The 21997-nt window shown below is 39.2% G+C and overlaps 1 protein-coding gene across 1 annotated transcript in view; it reads right to left on the bottom strand.

Moving 5' to 3' along the window:
* AASS (aminoadipate-semialdehyde synthase) overlaps window positions 1-21139 on the bottom strand; it is a 30289-nt gene extending 9150 nt beyond the window's left edge. The window contains 19 exon segments of the mRNA XM_075493213.1: window positions 263-430; window positions 2346-2486; window positions 2916-3024; window positions 4318-4428; window positions 5309-5438; window positions 9838-9959; window positions 13880-13947; window positions 14043-14102; window positions 14484-14595; window positions 14748-14870; window positions 16081-16229; window positions 16403-16530; window positions 16618-16696; window positions 17702-17848; window positions 17962-18029; window positions 18778-18862; window positions 19515-19691; window positions 20787-21070; window positions 21073-21139. Coding sequence (XP_075349328.1) covers window positions 263-430; window positions 2346-2486; window positions 2916-3024; window positions 4318-4428; window positions 5309-5438; window positions 9838-9959; window positions 13880-13947; window positions 14043-14102; window positions 14484-14595; window positions 14748-14870; window positions 16081-16229; window positions 16403-16530; window positions 16618-16696; window positions 17702-17848; window positions 17962-18029; window positions 18778-18862; window positions 19515-19691; window positions 20787-21070; window positions 21073-21124 — 2313 coding nt within the window. The 5' untranslated portion in view covers window positions 21125-21139.
* Between the last annotated feature and the right edge of the window lie 858 nt (window positions 21140-21997).

Below are 21997 nucleotides of genomic sequence, written 5' to 3'. Positions count from 1 at the left end.
CTGACCAGCTGCCTAAAACCAGTAAAACTATTTTTCTGGTTTGCAATAAACAAACACCTGTTAAATAAACCAAATAAAGCTACATTAAAAAAAATAAAGAGAAGAGCTTTCAGTTATCTCAATTAGAGTAGTGGAGAGCTCATAAATAGCAAGTACAGAGCTATAAAATGCTGACTTTTAAATACACAGTTATCTTGAAATGACAATATTCATCTCTTGAGGAAAACAATAATTAATAATAACAACAACAACAACAACTTACTTTGTATCTTAAGGTGCCTCTCAACAAAGTGTGAGCTGTCTGAATACCATACGGCTCAGCATATTTTGTACTGTCTCTGTTAGGAAAACCTTCGAGATTTAATCCTGGGAAAAAATCCATCGGAGTAACAGAATCAAGTAATGCTCCTCCAGCTGGAATATTGATAATCTAAATTTTGTGAAAGAAAGCAGTATTATTTCAGTGCAGTGTTATTTATTTTACAAAAGAAAAGATGAAGTATGCTCAAAATAGGAACAATATGCTACTAAGCATATTGGTGCAAACAAAGGCCCAATCTAAATAAAGCAGTTGCACAAGCCATTTAAGCATATCCTGTGATGGAGGAGCATGCACTATAACAGTCATTACTAATAAAAGGGCTAAAACAAGTCACATCCTTCTCACACACACTGTTAATTCCTGCTGCACTTTAATATAAGTGGCAGGTTCCCATTTCATTTACATTAGTGTAATTTTGGAGCACCTCCCCAAACTACACCAGTGTGAAGCAAGATTCTGTTCATAGGCTCCCTGCTTTTTGGTTAATTTTTTAATTCTCTTTTCTATGGGGGAGGAGAAGGCAGATGTAAAGAGAAGGATGGGGTTTTGTTTCTTTTTTTTTTAAAGATTAAAATAAATCAGGTGATATCACACTGATATAAAATTGCTGCCCATGTGTATCTTTACTTACAGCTACAAAGCACAGAGAGAATGCACCACTGAAGGAAAACAAAATAAGGTTGACTAGTTCTATCATCACTCCCAACCAAAGCCTTGAACCCTGCTTCCTTCAAGCAGCTGATGCACAGGATCTGCTATGCAGCATGAATACAAACTCATTTTGTGACTTCTGAGCAAAGGGGCAAGGTTTCCTTCTAGAAGAAAGACTAAAGCAATGAAGTCTGCAGCAATGCTGAAAGATCGTATTGTGTTTGTCAGGCAAGATACTAGTGTGGAAGAATCCTGCACAACAGTCAAAGACAGCTAAGGATTTAGTGGCAAGGAGGAAAAATTGCACAATTTACTGACAAGCTCGCATAGTGCTCTCATAATGAATCATTCATATGCATGATCTAATTTTTCCTAGCAATGGGTGAACCAGGTCAGAATTAAATAAGAAACATTTTCACATTCTCCAAGAGACCCTTTCATCTGAAACTTATAACTATGTCTTGTTGCTTGTTAAGTAATGATCCAATGTACAATCCCTGAATTTCTCCTTTATTACTGCAATAAGAACACTAGAGCACCAAAATGTCACGATAAAACATCTCAAAAGATTTCTCAGTTTTGCTGATCAAAAAGTTTAGATAATTAGCTAAACTTTACGGTGGTTATACAAGGCAGTCTCCTTGACATTTGAAGAGCCCCTGCTCAGTAACTACTCTGAACAAGTGGGAGTGATCAGATAGGACTGGAAAGCAGAAATGTGGTAATGGCTTGCTATAGCTTTGCACAAATCAGTTGCGATCTTTCCATAAAACAGATGCAGTGATATTTGCTAGGTTAAGTCTACTCTAACGACTCCTGCACAAACAGCAAAACAGAGCTTATACAAAACACATCAGAAAGCACTGTACACTTTCACAGAACCCACTCAGTGGGTTATTGGTATTACAGATTGCACCAAAAGAAAAAGAAACCAAGAGTTCTTCTACACACTGTGCAAGTACAGAATGAAGCTCTTTGGTTTACAAACATTACTAGACAGAAAAGCTAGTAGAAGGATGCACTCTCACCTTCGATTCACAGAGCCGGAGACAGGGCGATTAAGCGGCAAAAGCAACACATAACAGGGATGGAAGCTGAACCCAGAACACTGACCTCAATCCAGTGTTTCAGTCATTAGAACACGCTCCTTCTTCACAATCAGTTTCCATATAGTAAGTAAGAATTAAGCTGGCAGCAGCCAGGCACTGTCATGCTCCAAACATAGGATTAAGTGATGTATGCAACTTGCTTAGGCAACCGACTGTCACTGGCTTGAAAGTAAACAGGGCACCTTACAAATCCCAATTCCCTCCTTAGCCCCAGTACCACCTTCTTTGTCTGGCTTTAAATGGAAACGTTAGGATTACTTCACCTCTCCATTTTTTAAATACGTAGCAGACTGAACTGTATTCAGCAACACTCCCTGTGGGCTCCAGCTGAACTTGTATCTCAGAGGATTGTCAGAGTGCTCTGGAGCTGGTAGGCCACCACAGAAAGAAGTGTAGGATACAACCTGTCAGATTTATCCACAAGAAAGAAACAATGAAGAGAAGACCAGGATGCAAACAGTACACAGCTATACCCTGCAGAATCCCCATTAGTTCTTAAACTTTCTGTTGACGTTATCCCCCAAATGCCAAAATCAGAAGATCTACAGTGGACAGGGGAAACCAAAAGAATTTCACTGAGCAACACTGTCAAGCTGTCACACTGCAGGCACTGTCCGTAAAGGAGAGGAAACGAAAACATACACTGAGGCAAAGCCATCTTAGTTGATGGTCTCACCAATTGGATTAGTTGGCACCAAATTCCAAGCACCAGAAAAAGTAAGGTGTCCAGAGCCCGTTACACATCAGTTACATGCCCAAAAACTGGGCGGTGTTAAAGGAACAACTTTACTAATAAAATCTTGGCAGAACTATGCACTACCTGCCAACCTTACCGTAGCACCAACTTCTTTTGCCTTGTCAATACATTCCATCGCCAACATATGGTCAAGACCAGGATCCAAACCCATTTCACTGATAACTGTAATGCCAGCAGCTTCTACGCTAAAAATAACAGAAATGCAGAGCTGTCAGAATATTCACCATTATTGGCCTTTTATTTATTACTGTCCAACAAAGGCCCAGTGACCTTTCCCCAACACAGTAAATTCTGGTCTCTGTCTGCAGCTTGTGGAAAAAAACAGAAGCAGATGTTAAAACCTGAACAGTGACAATTGTCTAAGAGTCATTCTAGCCTTGGCTTCTCTTACTTTGCTGCAACATCTAGGAGCGGGTGGAAAAAGAAATTCCTACCAGCTACTCCATATCCCACATTCTCCTGGACAGTGCTATAATGCAGGAATGTAGTAATGCAGAGGACAGCACAGAGCTAGTCATAATTGCCCTAAACAGCTCCTGCGGGGGATGGAGATTGAAAGGCCTACTTTCCCAAATTACAAGCATTTGGGTTTTCTTTTTTTAACAGTTGCCTAAACATCCAGAGCAGCTCACTTATCACCACAAACTGAGGTGATTTATTTTATTTTCAAAATCACTTCGTGTTTTGACAAACGAGAAGTGCCTTTTTTTTTTTTTTTTTTTTTTTTTTTTTTTTTTGAGAGCATGATATGACCTCTTGGCATCACAGCAAGAAGGGGAGCAGAGGCCCCTCAACCTCCCTCATTGTTTGCAACACTGGTTCGCTACCTGTCTAGCTTTCTCTGTTTTATCTTTTATAGAGACACAGCATGTACAATTCTCATCTCACTCACTTGAAATCACTTCAGAGTTTCCAGTACTGTGACTGAGAGGAGCACCTAGATGAAGCTCCATGCCCAAAACAACTTCCAATCATATAATAAATCGGACAACAGAAACAGTAGAATAATTAGAACTGTCACCAATTTGAGACTAATATAGCGGGCCTGTCCAAAAGAAGGTAGCATGAAGGAGGATATTACTGTAGATACAGTAAGCCAAAAATGAGTTTTTATTAGGGGAATGCGAAGGACAGCCCAGCTGCTCAGCTTGAATATCAGCCCAGCTCAAACATCCTAACAGGTCTGAGGGGAAGGCACATTAACACAGAATAAGATGGGGCATGTAGAAAAGTACATTCCAGTGTTTAGAGCACTAGTCTGACCAGACTGGGGTATGCACTCATTTCTGCACTCTGCCACAGCCCTCACATGCCACTTTGGGGAAAGGTACTTAGTCCTCCGTCATAGAAAGGGAAGGAGAAAGAATGCAGAAAACAGTAATTCACAATAAGCATTGCAGGTGTAATGGACTGCAAAATATTCAGATAATGCACTAAAGAAGGAAGCAACACCAGAGAGATGCTACTCTCATACCTACCTCTCCTGGAGTTCTTTCATAGCTGGTGTTAAGTAGCTGGCTGTTACCAAGTTCACTTTGTTGTCAATACATTTCTTAGCAACCAAAGGATGTGCTGAATAAGGCAGCAAACTACAAACGAAGGAGAATTATGCAACATCAAAATCCAACCAGTTACTTATGCTGTCACTGGAAAGACACTCACAAATGTTTTTTGTATGCCTACAAAAGAGCTCAAGTAAATGCAACAGCCATACCTGCCTTGCCCTGAGCAGTTTCATACCTACACAAGTGAAATGCTACCCTATCAGAAGAGCATTGTTGTATGCACTCAGAACAGGGTGCAGGACAACAGGGGAGTCATTCTTTAGACAGCATCTTTTGTCACACTTCTCTTCATAAAAAAACAAACCACGGACCTCTTTTCAAGTCCAGCTTCTAAACAGGCATGCTGGAGGTTTAGAAGATGCAAACCTGTAAAACCATCCTTGAGAAAGCTTGCATTACAATGATCTTGCTGAAATACTTTGTGAAAACCATGCTCTACATGGAAAGGAAACAACACGCATGACATCCATGGCAAAAGGGACAAAATGTCAAGGACTATGAAGTCATTTCCTCCTGTTTCAATACCAGAAAGAGATCTTTCTTAATGGGATATTCAGCAGAAATGACCAAGATGTCAGAATTTTGCCTCCTCTTGCAAACATGCAAATTTGATCCCAGGAACACATATGCTGCTGGACACAACCAGTCCCTCACACTAAGAAGGCTGTCCATGTAATTGGCAAACACTTGTAAAGAGATGCTGCAGTCAAAGTACCTTTGAAAGTCCTGATGGCCCACTAAGTGAAAAGGCAGTGGCCAGTTACAACTATTTACATACAGAAATACGATCCCAGTTCTTAGGCATTAAAAAAAAAGTTATCATGTTGATTTAGGTCAGTGAACTAGGAGAAAGAAGCAGCATGACTTAGGGTTGAGCCTATCATGTTTTACACAGAATTCTGACCTGATCACAAGGTCGTGTTTCTTCACCAAAGAGGACAGCTTTTCCTCGTGCTTAATGACATCCATATGAACTGAAGTAACATTGCTGTATTTTTTCGTCAGTTGTTCAAGTTGTTCCTTCATGACAGATGCTGTTTTAAAAGTAAAACACATCAACTGTTACCTAAAGATGAAGGTAAGTCCAAAGTACTCCCATGCATAATTGGGCTCTACACACACCTCCTTCTTCCCAAAGAGAAACAGTTGCATGGATGTTTTCCTTCACTAACAGTTGAAGAGAAATCAGGCATAAATCACCTTACTTCCCCTAAAGTAGTCAATTTTATTATCAATTACCAGTGTCAAGCCATAGCAGCTATAACTCAAGAATAAGAATCTACAAATAATACTTACTCTCAGAAGTAAAGAACCACTCACTGCTAAAATGTGTGACGAGAACAGGCTTGTAACCAACTAGCAACTTTGTGGGTGTACTTAAAATGAACCGAAGTTTTAACTGCAGTTTTCCTATCAGCAGACTAGGTCAACACAAATTATTTATGCAAAACTAGAAGTCATCTCCCTTCTTTTCCGTTCTATGAAGAAGTAGGTCTAGAACATGAGATAAAGGACTGTTAAACCTATCTTTGTGCCGTAGGACACCCCAGAACCCAGTGGCTCGCTTGCATCACGTGCACGTGTCCTCCTGGCATGGTTTTCTACAGCAGCACTGTCTACGTTTGCCAGGTAACTGAGCACCCACATGGTGGGAAAACATATAAACTAAACAGAAAGAATCACACATTTACACCTAAGTGTTTTCTAGAGAGAGGGAAAAAAGTCTGCTGAATGAATGCATCTCTTATGCAGAAATGGGTCACAAAAGTGTCATTAACTAGTTACAAAAACCCAACACTTTCATTATAGGATAGGCAGGGTTGTGATCCATCCCAAAAGCATACTGCCATGTCTTTAACTCTGACCCCTCATAATAACCTGTGGCAAGGTATAGTCAAGGTTTTAAAAAACATACATACTGGAGGTTCAGTCTTTGATATCTCAGATGAATACCTGTCACTCTTTGGTAAGTGTCAAAATGTACTAAAAAAGACATTACAAAGTTTTCAAAGAACAAGTGACCAAACCACTGATGGAAGGATAAAAGCAGGTTCTTTTGGCATCCTTAGAAATGCACTGGTATCTTGGATCTAGAAGCCCATCAATTAAAGAAAGGGTTTGAGGGTGAAGAATGCAAGTAACAGTCACACAAGAGGGGCACTTCGATGTGTACATTCAGGCTCGAGAAAAGTTTTAGAGAAAGATCACAAGAAAGCAGCAAGAGCTGTAGTAAACACTTCTATTGATATAGGAGAAGGCAGCTCACCTGAACTAGAACAATAATCCTACCACATGAAGTCTGGGAAAAATAAAATAAAGATGACCAGCAGAATAATATGACAGCAGCTCTACTATGCCCAGTCAAAAGTACCACTAGCCCATTCAGGCAGACCAGTATTTTTTTTTTTTTTAGATAGCGTATTAGTGGAAAAACTGTTAGGGGTAGGGAGTCAAAAGGATCAGACAAGTAAAAAACTTTAACAAGGAGAGAAAGAGAAGCAAAGTTAGAGTAACGAGTAGGAGCTCAATGACATCCCAAATACAGCACTATGAAACCAAGCAGCAATTTTTCTTGTCCTTATTTATTTGGTGGACAATCACACAATAGACTTGATCTTCATGCTTTGATTTGGGGGGGGACATCATCCCTTTGGTCTACCAGACCTTACTTAAATGAGTCATCCAGTTGTCTGCTTGGCAGAACAAGGTGTAGGAGAAAACTAGAATGCCAGAAACTCACATCATGGTTCTAGATGTATTAAATACTATTAGCATTCATGGTCTCATCAGTTTGCTGGAGAAGCACTGCACAACTAGAAAGGTAGGGGAAAAAATAAAAAATAATTGCCTACCCCAAAAAGTGCCTTTCCGTGAAGGTTTACAGCCTCATAAGAAGCAGAATAATTAAATAGCATTGAAACAGGCAGAGGTTTTGTTCCTGCTTTGACTTCCACAGGGAAATATAGAAAAGGCATGCCTGGTGCTTTCCAATTTAATGAAATATTATGTTGCACTGACTCTTGAGGGAAGATTGCAACAGAAAAATTGTATGCCCAATGTATTTTAAAAGTAAACTAGTTTTGGATTAGCATCATCCTGCTGAAAAACAACCATTTTCAATTAGTGCAACAATTTATCTTGAGGCCTAAAGTATTTTACATCACTGTGCAGTACATATTTCCTCCTGGTTTTAAAAATGGTCACTTCTCTAACCTGGCCAAATAAATGCAGAGGTGAAGTATTCAATCAGTTTTTGATGGTAGTAGCTATTTCCACAAAAGCACAGACTACTTCACGGAAAACAAGAAGCTGACTAGAAGTCCAGGAGGGGAAAAAGTCGAAAGAGGAAAATTTGTTTTTCTTTTTCAGGCTGTGCTTGGTTTAAGTGAGACAGGAAAACCTTAACTAGTTTTAAGGTCTTGATGAACATGCAGGTTCAACACAGCTAACTAGCAGATTTAGTAAACAAACACGTGCCCAGAAAAGCTTACCCCATCCCTCATTCCACGTAGCCATAGATAAATCTGGTTAAAAAAGAAATCTTTCAAAGCTCTGTTTCAGTACATTTTAACAGAATTCCTATTTATAGCCAAGAACAGCTTAATAGCTTAAAGCAAAAACAATTCCCATCATTCATCATTTTTAACACAACAAAGATAAAAACATTAAGCTTTTGGTTAGGCTAAATATGACTAAAAGGCCCAGATTCAATCTGACTAGTTTCAATATTTACCTATGGCTTAGTCCTACCAATCCTGCATATGCTAATATTATCACTAAAAGGGAGAAATCCAGTCTCTGCCTGCCTCCTCTTGTTCCTTCCTATTATCTTGCTCCTACTGCCATCAGCACTTACCATTATAAGGAAAGCAGAACTGAAAAAGAGATACAGGTTAAAGCAACCAGTACTTGCTACATCTGACTGAAAGTGAATTGCTTTCCTGTCCCAGCTCACCGTGCTGCCAGCACAAGGACAGCACTGGGAACACGGCCAGGAGAAAGGAGTGGGCAATGAAGGCAGCAGGTGGGGCACAGGCTTATGGAGAATTAAAAGCATCTGTGCCTCTAACTTAGGGCCTTATTTCCTTATGGCCTTTCCAAAGTCAATGGGAAATAAACATTGCCAGAGAGTGATTCTCTGTACCATACTAATCAACTTGTGCTGAGAGAAGAGAGCTAGGCAAAATCATCTACAAATTCAAACAAAAAAAAGTTGATTACATGGAGGTTTCCCAATTAAGATGTTCGTCATTTGGATTTAAAGTGGTGTATCCTAACAGTAGGGAACCAAATGTGGCACCGTGATGTGCATTTTATGCTTTCTTCATCTACCTGCCTGCTGTGAAATATTAGACAAGTAACATCTTTGTGTCTCTTTTCTTCTGAGCTTTTTTTTTTGTGTTTGCTGTAGAAACTTCATGTTTTTAAGCTACCCAGATACAAGGCACCTCCTGTGTTTGCACAGTGCTTGGCACAACAGATCTTCCAGTTCACCTGGTTTCCCTTACTGCTACTGTATTGCAGGGACTAGATGCAGCCTCCGTACTGCTGAGGGGATGGACATAGCACATTGCTGTAATCCTTCCCTGTTCACTGCATCAGGCAGTGCTAATAACAAGGGTGCAGCTTCCTTAGAGTTCCCCTCTTCTTCCTAGTAAATCTTTTCCCAGGGGTTAAAAGTACTATGGTTATCACTGCAAAGGGTAGCAAAAGCAGCAAAGTATGAAAGTAGCATGAGGCAAAAAAACCAAACCAAAGCAACAACAACAAAAATCAACAGAAATACAATGGTAAGTTTTAAAGGAAACCACCTCCCAGCAAAGTATGTTTCAGGCAATGCAGCCTGGGTTTTAAATCTGAAACCACAGAATCAGGGTAAAATCAACATCGATGGTACAGAAAGGTATTTTTGAGATGCCCGGCATGAAATATGCTACAGATAAAACCAAAACAGAGGAATAAACAAGCAGGCACGGGGGGCTGATGGGAAGGTCAGGGTCTGAAGGTTTACTACCACAGTACTGGTTATAACAACAGCAGAGGCTTCACTCATATAGATGTCTATAAAAAATTTCATCTTCTTGTTGTGTGAGGCTGAAAACACAGCCAAGCACCAGCAAAAGTGACTGACTAGGTACAAAACCAACCCCAAGCCCAAAGCAAGTTAGAAGGAAAAATACTTCTAATTTCCCTATAGGTTACACACGCAAACAGTAAGCTTTGCATGTGGCTATGTCATTTTCAAATCAATTATATAAACTTAAAATGCTCAGAAAGCTACAAAATGCTCTTCTGCTGTGCATAAAGAAAATCTTTGCTATTATCTGCTCTGAGAACCAAATCAATTTATTACTTATGAGAAAAGTTCTGCCATGCTAGCAGGTTTAAATAAGACATAATTTTTCAATGAAAAACAAGCGAAGTCTTACATACCAACTGTGATGTCAACGTTGGAATCTCTAGTGAGATATTCAAGTACAGGGCCAGAAACATAGCCAGATCCGAGCAATAAAACCCTCTTCTTATTACCCATCTTCAGCGACTGAGCGTATTCCCTAGGAGGTGTTACAGGCAAAATTAAAAATGACACAGAAGAAGGAAACTCTAAGCTACTAAAGCTAACAGAATAAGTATGGTTTAGTAAGTCTACAAACCCAGAGCTCTATTCAGACCAAGAGTCAGGTTCCTGCCTATCTAATCCAAGATTGGGCAATCACTGTCTAGTATTGCTTCCATTTTTCTGCTGCATAACCTCTAGTTCCTTTCCTCTAATATAAACATGATCAAATCCATCAACATCTCCACTGCTTCTCCAATTGCTACTGGCTGTTCAACAAATTTTTCCTCAGTTGTCATTATATTTTTCCCAATGGCCAAATTACTGTAACCTGATCATTTGCGGACCACCAAGCTGTCTATGTCATGTTGGGCTGTCAGAAAGGGATTCCAGGCTCTGCCTTGCTCCCTTTACTGTAAACTGTAACTGTTATACACAAAACCATGCTGGTGAAAGCATATTTTAAGTTATGCTGGGTTCATATTAGTCCACCATAGGAACATGATAGCGAATAAAAGTCACTTAAAAGTTAATGCCCAATTAAGAAATCCTGTTTGCAGACAAGAACTCAGATTTGAAAACCATCACAGAGTGTTTTAACCAAGCTTCTACTACCCTCCTAAATAAATTTAAGAAGTAGCCCTCCTGTTGACTTTCAATATAAAATGTATTCACATCAGATTTTGCATTTCTTTTTGCCAACCAGAATAACATACTTCAGTAGTTGTTTAAATATGCTCTCATAAATGTATAAATTATAGTAGGAAGACACATTTTGGTTGTTTATAATTGTTTTTCCTTTTAGCTTAAATTTGCATTAAGTTGTAAAATGAGGATTGTAAAACTGTCTAAAGTATCATCACTATGCAGATAAAAACTATTTAGCAAATACAAAAAAATGTCTTAAAGCACTTTTTATTGTTGAAGAAGAGGAAGCTGTTCATTGCCCTATTGTTTAACCTAATTAATGGAGATTGAGGTTTGGCTTTTCTTATCCCATATCCTGAAAACAAATTTCAATAAACAGGTAGGACCTTTGAAGATACAGACTTATGGGAAACTTCGTAAGTGTATAAGCAAGTTCCTCAGTTTCCCCTTTATGTACTGAGAGTTTACACAGGCATATACTGCATTGTGGATTAGGCCACAGAAAGAATCCTGACCTCTAGCTGACAAGCTCATGTCCACTTTGCTTAAAGCTATTGTCCTTAGAAGAGGACTAACCATATGTCGACTAAATAATGTTTAGTTCAGATCTTTCTGGGGCTCCACATGGCATCCATAAGTCAATTTTCAGTTGTGTTTTTTCAGTTCAAAAACAGCCATAATAATGAAGGATGGTGTTGCAGCCTGCCAGAGCAATACCTAATAGCATGACAACAAGAGCGGTATTGCATGACTTAAAAGCATGGCATGAAGTACCGGACTACATTTGGGGGAACAAGGCCTCAAACAATAGCGCTGACAGACTACCCTGAGTGAAGAGAGTTAAATCAATACCAAATGCATCCATATCATCTGTCTGAAGCAGATTCCAGCCTACTAACTGTGTCCGAGCATTTGTAAAGCTTGAATTACTCTCCAAAGTTCCAGATGTTCCATCCTCCCTTCCTCCACTTGCAGGCTTAATTAACATTTTTTTTAAAAGGTCATTCTTTTCAATTCATTAAATCTGAATGGGAAGTACCAATGTATCACACCTCTAATCATCTAAATTATTACTATAGATTACTGTACATTTTGACCTTCAGACAAGTTTTACCGATTTAATTTTTTGAAAAAAGTTAAATCATTATTTAATCCATTCACAGAAAGCCTCCTAAGGCTATCATATACTATCATATGACAAACCCAAGGACCTTCCTCCTACTACTATCAATTCTAATAGAACATCTTCTTCCACAGCTACACTCTCGTGGGCAAGGGAAGATAAAGAATTCCTCTCCATCCTTTACTTATAGGGAGCAACAGTGGTATGCAGGAGCTTGGAGCAACAGTTTTGACAAAGGGGAGACTTCCTATACGAAAGAAAGCTGGATTTTGCAATCAAACTTCTTATCATATTTATTACAAACTTTTCCAGTGTCTAGAATGAGGTCACACTTGGATCAAACATAGCATGTCTGCTCTAGGACAGGCACAAACATGGGCTGCCAAATGACCCATCAAGAGTGAGAACAGAATCTACACAGTCCCAGAAAAGAACATTTCAGTTTATGCCTATTCTCTACATACAAGTTTAAATAATTCAGTTATGTAAATCTATGAACAAATAACAGTAATAGTTAGAGGTCCACATTGTTAATGGGATATGCCATTGCTGCTGTGGATGAGGAACTGGTAGCAGGTATGAAGCAAGTAAAGGTGAAAATATGGAGATAAGTGCAGTAAATCAAACTGCTCCTGCATTCTGATGGCACCCAAGACATTTCAGCTCATATAGTCTGGCTATCCTATAGTCTGAAATGTTCATGTACATCCAAAGGGTATAACCAATTAGTCTAAATAGAGCCCTCAGAAACTAAACTAGACACAGCATAATACTTTGTTAGCGTGATAACACAAGCCACGTAATTCCTACAGGCTCTAAACAAGAGCCTATCCCTAGCTAAACCATCACACTTTAAGCAGTAAAATCCCTGCTTTCATTTGCATTATCTCCAAAGTTTACAAAGTAAAGGAGGGTATTGTTAGCAGGTCTTGCTTGTCTGACAGCTAAGTGAGCAACACCAATGAACAACTGAACATCACATGCAACACACAAGTCTGCAGAAATACCAAAAATCTACCCACAAAGACCCCCTTGGCAATGAAGTCTCCAGATTCTCAGGGTAGTTGACACAAGACCATGCAAGCGACTATGGAGAAAGCAAAAAAAACCAGACCACCGTGCTGTGTGAGGAATAAGAAAATTTGTTACCGAGACAGCCTCTTGAGGTGGTCTACCAGACAGCACACAATAAAAATTATTGTGAGCTGAAGTCTTTGAGAGGCAAACAGCACATTACTTTGGGTGGAAAACGCCCCTATAGTTCATCATGTACAAGTTCATAACCAGAACTCCCAAAGTTCCCAAAGGAAATTGGAGAAGTTTGGCATGCAAAAGTCAACACACTATGCTTTTAGTGCATAGAACATGCAATGCTTGTGGTCAGACCAATTTCAACTTTTATATGATGTATAGTGCAGCTGGCACTGACCATGAACATGAAGCCAGAGGTACCCACTTAATGTCAAATTAACATTTTAAATAGGTGAACTATAGGTGTGTGTTAATAATAGGGAGTAAGGGGAAGGGAAGGGATACCCAGGTTATTTATACTTTTGTTAGCTTAATCCACTCAATGCTACTTCTTTCATGTTACCGCTGGCTGATAACTACCGAGACAGGGTACAGATAAAGTGGTAACTAAAGCTGTAGCTACAGGAGTGTAATGAAAAGTCTGAGAGTCTCACAGAGGCTCCTGAACACATCCAGTCACAGAACAATGCTATACAGCACAGCACTTGAGCCATACTAGAGGAAACTAGATTCAAGGTATATTAGAGAGCCTTTTCCTTTCAGCCATTCCTTTCAAAGGACTGTATGTTATATCCATTTTAAAGGGCAAGGAGTAACAGAATAATACTGGCATGTGGCTGTTTCCTGCCTCTGGTAGAACAGTCTTCATACCATAAGAAAGAGAAAAATGACCACTTTCTCAGCTTCAATGTAAGTTACTAACAACACATGTTAATGATTTAGGCAACGTGCATGAAGAAAGAAGGAAATCATCAAGCTAAGAGACACTTAGACACAGTGCAATATAGCAGTATTCCACCAAAACACAAGAATAAATAAATGCAAAAGGGGAGGTAGAATGCAGACAAGTTTTTTTAAATCCTGAAACAAACAGACTTTAAGAACCTATACATTACCTGCTCTCCCTCAATTTCTGGATATATTCATACTTAGCTGTCAGTGAGCCATTGGATGCAATCACTGCCTAGAAATACATGAAACAAATTTTGAGGGTTTTTTTTGTACCTGTACATTTTAAAGCAGAGGAAGATAAGCAGAGCGCCAAATTGCAAAACTTACATCTCGAACAACAGATGAGTAATTCTGGCTTTCAAGAGGTTCTGAGCCTTCTGATAACAGCTGTGGAGATAAGTTATTTGAAATCAGGTAATTTTATTTCCCATAATTTTTTTCAGAGTAAAAAAATAAAGATTTTAAGCAACATTTAAATGCATGCAACAATACCAATATCTTGTAGATCTGAAATTCTCCTGGCCCTGATCACTGTCATTTGACTTTTATGAAAATACAGGAATTCAAACAGCAGTCTGATTATGAGTGATTGTTGAGTGCCCCAAGAAAACCAGATTGCTTTTTCTTTTTTTTTTTTTTTGGAAGTACAAAGTCAGTTATGTTATACAGCAGATTCCTTTTGAACGTATACAGGAGACCAGAAAAGCAACAAACAAGCAGATCAAAGTCCAAGACTTTTACCTTCTTGTTGGATACATAAGACCTTACCATCTCTTCAATATATGGGAAAAGCATATCGCCAAAGTACTCTGTTGCTTCTATAGGAAGCTGTGCTGGCAGATTGTCAATGGAACACATCAGAATCCCAGAGCCTTCAACACTGAAAGAGAGAACATAGCTCTTCTAAACTACTTCTCCTTAGTACCTGAAAGGTACCACCTTTCAGAAGTGTTTTAAATGCATGATTTTTCAATATAATGTTTCACTGTACAAATTACAGAGGAAAGCAATGAAAAGTAAAGGTTCACCCACCTGTCATGAATAATATGCTGGTCAGCATCATACATACAAAATGGACTGTCAATTGTTGTACACTCCGTCATAAATTCTATAGATCCTCCAGTGTCTGCTGAAATGTCACATATTGCCAGAAGTCTAAAGCGATTAAGTAAAAAAGAGAAAGGAATAGAGCATTACCCAAATTACTAAGGAACATAGGTATAAGAGATCACAAGTGAACAGGAAATAAAAGAAACATGAGAAGATCTATCAGACTTGTAGTGTCATTCATCTTAACCAATTCAGAAGTCAACACAACACAGACAATGACCTCCAGAAACACAATGGAAATCTGGCCCTACTGTAGTCATAAGATTTCCACTCACATCAACAGGATCCATATTTCATGCATAACGTCTCAAAGACCAGGGGAATCCAGTCATCCATCATTTTTTCTCTGTGCTCCATGTACTTCCGGTACCTCCCATTCATTATCCATCTACCAATTCCCCTGAGTTGTCACTGGGCAGTCTTGTGCTAGAATAACTTCCTCATTGTAAAGGGAAACCTAAAGAGGTGGCTGCCTCCTTTCCGTTCACAGACAGCTGGCACGGGTGGAGCATTCATTAGCCTAACTCACAACCTCTGGCTCCACTCAAGGTTAACAATTAAATTCTTTATTTGTCAAGTGAGAGAAAGAAAGGTTTCATGAGTGGGCAGAAGAGAGACAAAGACCTGCTTCCTCACCAGGATGCACTGCCATATCCTCCCCAAATCCATCCCCAGGCCAGTCTCCCAGACAAATATTACAGAGGGTTATTAGAGAAAGGGTGGTTCCTACCCTCACTGAAAGGAGACTAACCCTGGATTTGCACCCCACATTCCATCCTTAAAGCTATTCAGGGTTGTGAAGCATTCCCACTACCTGCTGCAGAAATCAGAGGTGTTAGGGAACAGTTATTGAACTTGTACAAGCCAAATGACAGGGTAGGAAGAACTTAACCAACAAACTCTGCTCAGGCATAGAAACTTCTAGCAATAATGGTGGAGTAGGTACATTTCCCAGATGTCACACTGTTTGTACTGGATTCTGCACAAGGATCAATAGCAGAACTACCTTTGCAGAAAGACAGCCAGTACCTGTCAATCATTTATACTGTGATGTTTTCAAAAACTCCAAACTGTGAAAACAAGACTGCAAAGCACAGAAGAACGAAAGCAGAATGAATGGGGCATTTTGCAACATGCAAGAGGAACAACAATGTAAGAATCAGAATCATTTGGTAGATACTGCGGTGAAACTGCCTAACATTATGACTTAATCATGGTGCTGCAGAATTGTTATGAGTGAACTGTGGTGTCTTACTTGTGTGGTAACTCAGGACAGCCCTCTGTTGCACCAGCAGCAGATCTAATTGGCACCAGCAGCTTCTGAGCATCCTGTCGACTTAACAAGCGAGGAGTATGTTGTTCCCAGTATATGCCATTAATTAAACAAGTTGTGTAGGGTGCAATCTGCAAAGAAAGTTACAGATGCCTGATGTTCTCATCTAGTACTTTAAGAAGTTGAAAGCACCGAGTCTAGTGTTTTAAATGAATGCTCTCTCAATAGATGGATATGCAAAGGTGTAGTAAATACCAACACCCCATGGAAAACTTTTCATAAAAAGAATAGAAGAGATGCTCACATCAGTGTTAAAGCGAGAAATGTAAAGTTCTGGGTGTTTATTATAGTCTACTGGATCATATAGTCCATCACGTTTCCTTACAAGATGATGATGGCGACTTAACACTGTCCCATAGACTTTTCTGAGGTCTGAGGTAAAAAAAAAAAATAAATTAGCTGTTATACTTAGACAAAAAGGGTTCCAGTGTTTTCAATCACTTTATTGTCACAGCATACCTCCAGATCTGGAAACTTCCTTTAACTCATGTGGTTCCACAAACTCACATGGGAGGGCATTGAACATTTCTTGAGCACCCTGTAAACCATGAAGTAGGATTCAGAATGAGCAGAGACTATAAAGGTAGTGTAACACTGCTCATTTGGTGTGTGAAAACAAATATAAAAATGCCATGCACAACTTGACAGTCCTACCAGAGAACATCTTCAGAGATGTACAAACTGTTTCACACATATCCCCGCTTATCCAAAACAAAGCTGCCTGGGCTCTATGTACGAGGAATTTACATCATTCCCCATTACTGCAGTATGCCTGACCCACAATCCAACATCTGGTTTATATTTCTAATGGCAGAGCTGGGAGGCCTCAACTCAGCCACAATAGAGGGTTTTGCTGCCACTCCGAGTAGCAGTTTCTCTTTAGGGAAGACCCATGAAGCCACTCCCTCACCAACCAGGCTGTTCTAAAGGCAAAGAACTTCAAGATGACTTTCCCAACAAGCTGTGATCATAGAACACAGGCCTTTCAGACATGCCATCCTTTTGTCCAGAAAGCACACACTTACAAGGCAGTGATTTCACTTTATAACTGGAGCCTAGTTAACTGATCTTTGTTGCCAAAACCAGGGGTAAGCCTCTTCCCTATGTCGCAGAAAATAGCTCTAAAGTCCAGCACTTGTAAGCCTAGACAATGCTATAAAAACATATATAAAAACTCAGTAAATATTAGAAAAAATAATTATTTCCTTCATACTTTAATGGGGTGATTCAACATACCTTGTGAGCCCAGAGTCAACAGAGGGGAGAGAGTGAGACAAAAATCATGCAGGTGGGAAAGGAGAGAGGAGCAGTAAGACTTAACCCATTTTTCATGGTAAGAAGTTAGCGTGGTCAGCCTAGTCAGGTATGATCTCATCTTAAAGGCGTTAGTTTACGATACTTAAAAATTCTTACTGGCAAAAGAAAACCTGAAGTCCAAGCAAACAAAATGAACCCATCAACCCATTTAACCTGATATGTATCAAATGCCAAGAAGTTCCATTAAAAATAATATAGCATTTCATCTTGAAGACAGAATTCTTACCTTAGAAACATTACCAGTGCCTGTAAACACAAATGTTAAGGGCCCAACTGACTTTGGCATCAATCCCAGTGAAATTTCATACCCGGCATCCCGTACTGCCTGCACAGCCTGACTGCTATTCCTGTAGTTATGTGCCATCCCAATGTGCTGAAATCAAAGGCACAGAACCATCAGGATATTCTCCATATTCAAACACAGATAATTAGCAGATGCTCGAATGTCATTTTGCTAAAGAAAAATACATACACATATACTCTTACCATGAAGGGAGTGTGATGTCCCAGGGCTAAAAATCGTAATCCCAATCCATGTAGAATGTTGATCATTCCTATTGTTAAAAAAAAGAAAAATCAGGCCGTCAGTGTTAATTATGAATATGCACAGTTAGGAACTGCAGGGACTGACTGAAGTCTAAAATCATCCTGGATATTTTTGCCCATGTTTTAATATTAGTACTTTACTTCTAAAGAAAGCCTACATAAAACCAGGGAAGGAGAAATTCAGTAGCAGGCCATGACCTTAAACCTGCTCTTGGCCCACATTATGCATTTCAGCACTATTGAATACTCAGATATCCTTTTATGAGGTGCGTCCACATCACCAGATTCCAAAGAAGGAGATAATAAAGAGAGTCTCCTGAAGAAACAGAGTTGAAGCTCAGTAGAAAGGAATGAGAACCATGCCTCACAAAAATCAGTGTAAATGGATAACATTTGTGTAAATGGAGTGACAAACAGATGTTGTTCAAACTCGCAGGACTGACAGCAGCCATTTCTTTCAAAAGCCTATTCAGTTGATCTCTTGATATTTAGTCTGCCTCAGATTAGTTGAATAGACAAATGGGACTTCAAGACAACACAAAATAGTAGATTTGCCAGGAATCCACAGGACTATTTGACATGTAGTCTCGTCAAAAGCAGGGAGCACAAAACAGAATGGAAAAAAGCTCTTAAAAGCAGGAGTTAAAAATGCAGTTAAAAATGCATTGCAAGCCTCAACTTTCAGGAAATGTAGACAACCAGAAGTATTACAAGATGTTACTTGTTGCAAGCCTGCCTTTACTTTATGCACTATACCTGCTACACCAGCCCACTTTCCAAAGGCCACAACTCTCATTCCTTTATGATCAACCATTTTTTCATAGTCAAACAGTCGAATTTCCTGAAAATACATAGCAAACTGAGTATTAAAATTTTCAGTGAATGCAGTCAGTGGCACGTTGCTGTCCTAGGAACTACCTTTTCATATGCCTTTGTCATCCTTCATGATAGAGGCTGATGGGCATGTATGAGAAAGACAAATAATTCATAACAAGATTTAAGTATAAAAATAAAAACCTAAAGGTTGCATTGAATTCTTGTTTTAAAGAGTCTCTGCACTGCCCACGCACTCTTGGCATAGAGCTCCCCAACACATCACTCCAGCTGCTGCAGACCCATTCACATCCTCTGCCAAGAGGCTGCTCATTTCTGAGTGAACTGGCTGCTTCCCTCTGTAATGACCAATACACACTCTAGCTTAATAACTTTCCAACAAGCCTTCATGCTCACACAGCATGAACCTCTCTTGAGCATACCATGCTCACAACTCATCTGCCTTACGCGCATAGAGTAGCACTGCAAGCATGAGATCCTCTGAGCCAGAAATACTCAGCTCCAGGAAAGGATACTGAAAATAGTCCTCATTAGCTATCTACAAATACACATGCTGAAAGTAACCATATCAAGCAGCAAGCTTTCGATCACACTTCAGCATTAAGTTCAGTTTCCACCCCATGCTAACAGTCAATTGTCTTCGCTATGATACAATTTACCTGTCTTAGAATCTCATCCAAAAGGGGCATGTTTGCCTCTTGGGCTTTAATAGTGTGAGAGAAGAAGGCGTAGTTCTTTTTAGGGATTAATTTGTCCTCTGGAGGTCTCTTCACACCTACTATCAGAGAAGCCTCGGAAATATCTTCTTGAATAATGCCACCTGCTTTGATGTAATCCTATGAAAGAGAAAAATCAAAGTAAATTTTTCTGGTTTTTTTCATATTCAGATCTCAGCACATAAGCAACTAGAACAGAGGACAAATAGATAATTCTACAAAGCAGAAACAAGTTACTGCATGTGATACGTTCATAAACCTCTTTATCAAAAGGGGTATCAAATATCAAACAATTTCCATGCTAATATCCTATTATACAAGGCCAAAACATAATTATGTGTTAGTAAAATCCTTCATCTTAAATTCACAGACTACAAAAAGGATATTTTACTACATTTAAAGTATCCTATAGTATTGCAATAATGAACAGTTCTTTGTAATGTGTCGAAATACTTGGAAATAGGTTTAGAGAAATCTAACAAACTAATCTGAAGACTGATGACATGATTTTATAAAATTGTTTAAGACTAAGTCCAAGCTGAAGAGCAACTTCTAAAAGAATGTTTTTCCATATCAAAATTTATTTTTGTTCTCCCTTATCTCAAAAACGTATTAACATTCCAGCTTTCAGTATCGTAGTTCTGTACCTAATGTGATCTGTGCTTTGGTGAAAACCAGCACTGTCCCTTAATTAAAAGGTGATATGTGCAAGTGATCACTAATTCCCTACTTATGTTTCAATTTTTATCTGTTGGCTCAGATACCTTACAGCAGAGTATTACTGCTGCTAGAAGAACTGTAAAAGCTCTCAGTCCTGAAGCTCACAGCATTAGAGAAAAAAAACCCTCTCTCCTCATTTTACATGAGGAGTGGGATTGAAGCAGGAATGGGATTCACCAGATTTGTCCTTCCTCGTTAAATGTTAAATGAATTCCCAAGTTTCTACTTCAAGAGCACCTAGAACTTCTTCACAGACAGATGAAAGGGCAAGAAATCAACAAAAACAACTCCAAAAACCCACCAGTGTGCCAACATTACATTAAAAGGCTAAACAAACTACTCCTTTTTCTCTCCACTAAGACACAATGACTCCTCATTTAACAACAAAATTAATAATATGTTTTCTCATGTATACCCTTTGAATATTATTTTTCTTGTACTATGGTTAATAACTGAACTATGGTTTTGCATATCTAACTCAAAATGGGACCTTACCTTTTCATGGATGGCTCTCCGGTTTGACGGCTGCACCAAGACCTTGTATCCCATCTGTGTCAATTGCTTAACATGCTTTGGTGCTAGAGGTGCTCTTCTTTCCCATGCATTAACATCTTCTCTCCTGATTGCCAGCACAGACTTACGATGATGCCAACACTTAGCGTGATGGAACGCACACCTACCATTTGTGTGACTAAAGGCTCGCAGCATGGTAAAGCCTGATGGCAGCAAAGACAAAGTAGTAAAATAATACATGTATATGTATGCTTCAAACATTGTGCAAAAGTTCTGGTCTCCTTTAACATCTGCTGTAAAACACAAACCAGATGCTTCATACTCCAGTTACACCCTACTTTTGTGAGACATGAATTTACTTTCAGCATACTTTGTTGCATCTCAGTTTGGTGGGGTGTCGTTACAGAAACAAATTGTTTGTATTACTGTAAAGGAAGGCTTTGAATGTGTTCAATGTACCAAGTTTTTAATTACATGGCTTAAAAAGAATGCTGGAAACTTGAAGATACCAATTAAATTCATTTGCCAGCATAAACATGCAAAGACCAAGCACTTATAAAGCTTGCATCAAGAACAGTAAGAAGTAATAGACACACAGAAAGGAAGTAGAACATAGGCTATGGTGCAAGCAGTTGATTAAAAGAGAAAGCCCAATACGTAAGACGAATGCTAAGTAGTTGTACATAACTAATTGTTACACAAGCCGAAAATGGAAGATAAGGACAAGACCTTATCTACTGCTTAGCAGTAAGCATATGTGTGGCCAGGAGCAATAAGTTTTCTTCCTAATCAAAATTTTATGCAAAGTGGAAAAGCTTCATTAGCACAGATTCCCACTGCAGAGGATTACCCCTTTATTTTCTCTCTCTTCCTCTTCACTCCCAGTGAAGCATATATGCCACTGCTTAGCTCTGCTGTGAATGGCAAGGGCCCTGCACAGGTCCAGTACCAAATACCTAGGAGCCTAAGGACTTCAAATATTTATGCAAGTAAAATATGTGGATCTCAAAGACAGAGGCTTCAAAGATGTGAACTTTGTTTCCAAAGCAATTTTAACTGATAATTACATGAATCTCTGTATCCGAATCACCTGGAAAATCCTGTTTGTCCTTATGCCTCAATCTTGTAAAATCTCTATACACCTAAAGCCTTAAGAGGTCCTATTTAACTCCAGGCTTGCCTAAACAGAAAAA

Source organism: Mycteria americana, chromosome 1 (assembly GCF_035582795.1).
Source record: "Mycteria americana isolate JAX WOST 10 ecotype Jacksonville Zoo and Gardens chromosome 1, USCA_MyAme_1.0, whole genome shotgun sequence".
Classification (NCBI taxonomy): Eukaryota; Metazoa; Chordata; class Aves; order Ciconiiformes; family Ciconiidae; genus Mycteria; species Mycteria americana.
This window is presented reverse-complemented; position numbering and strand designations above follow the sequence as displayed.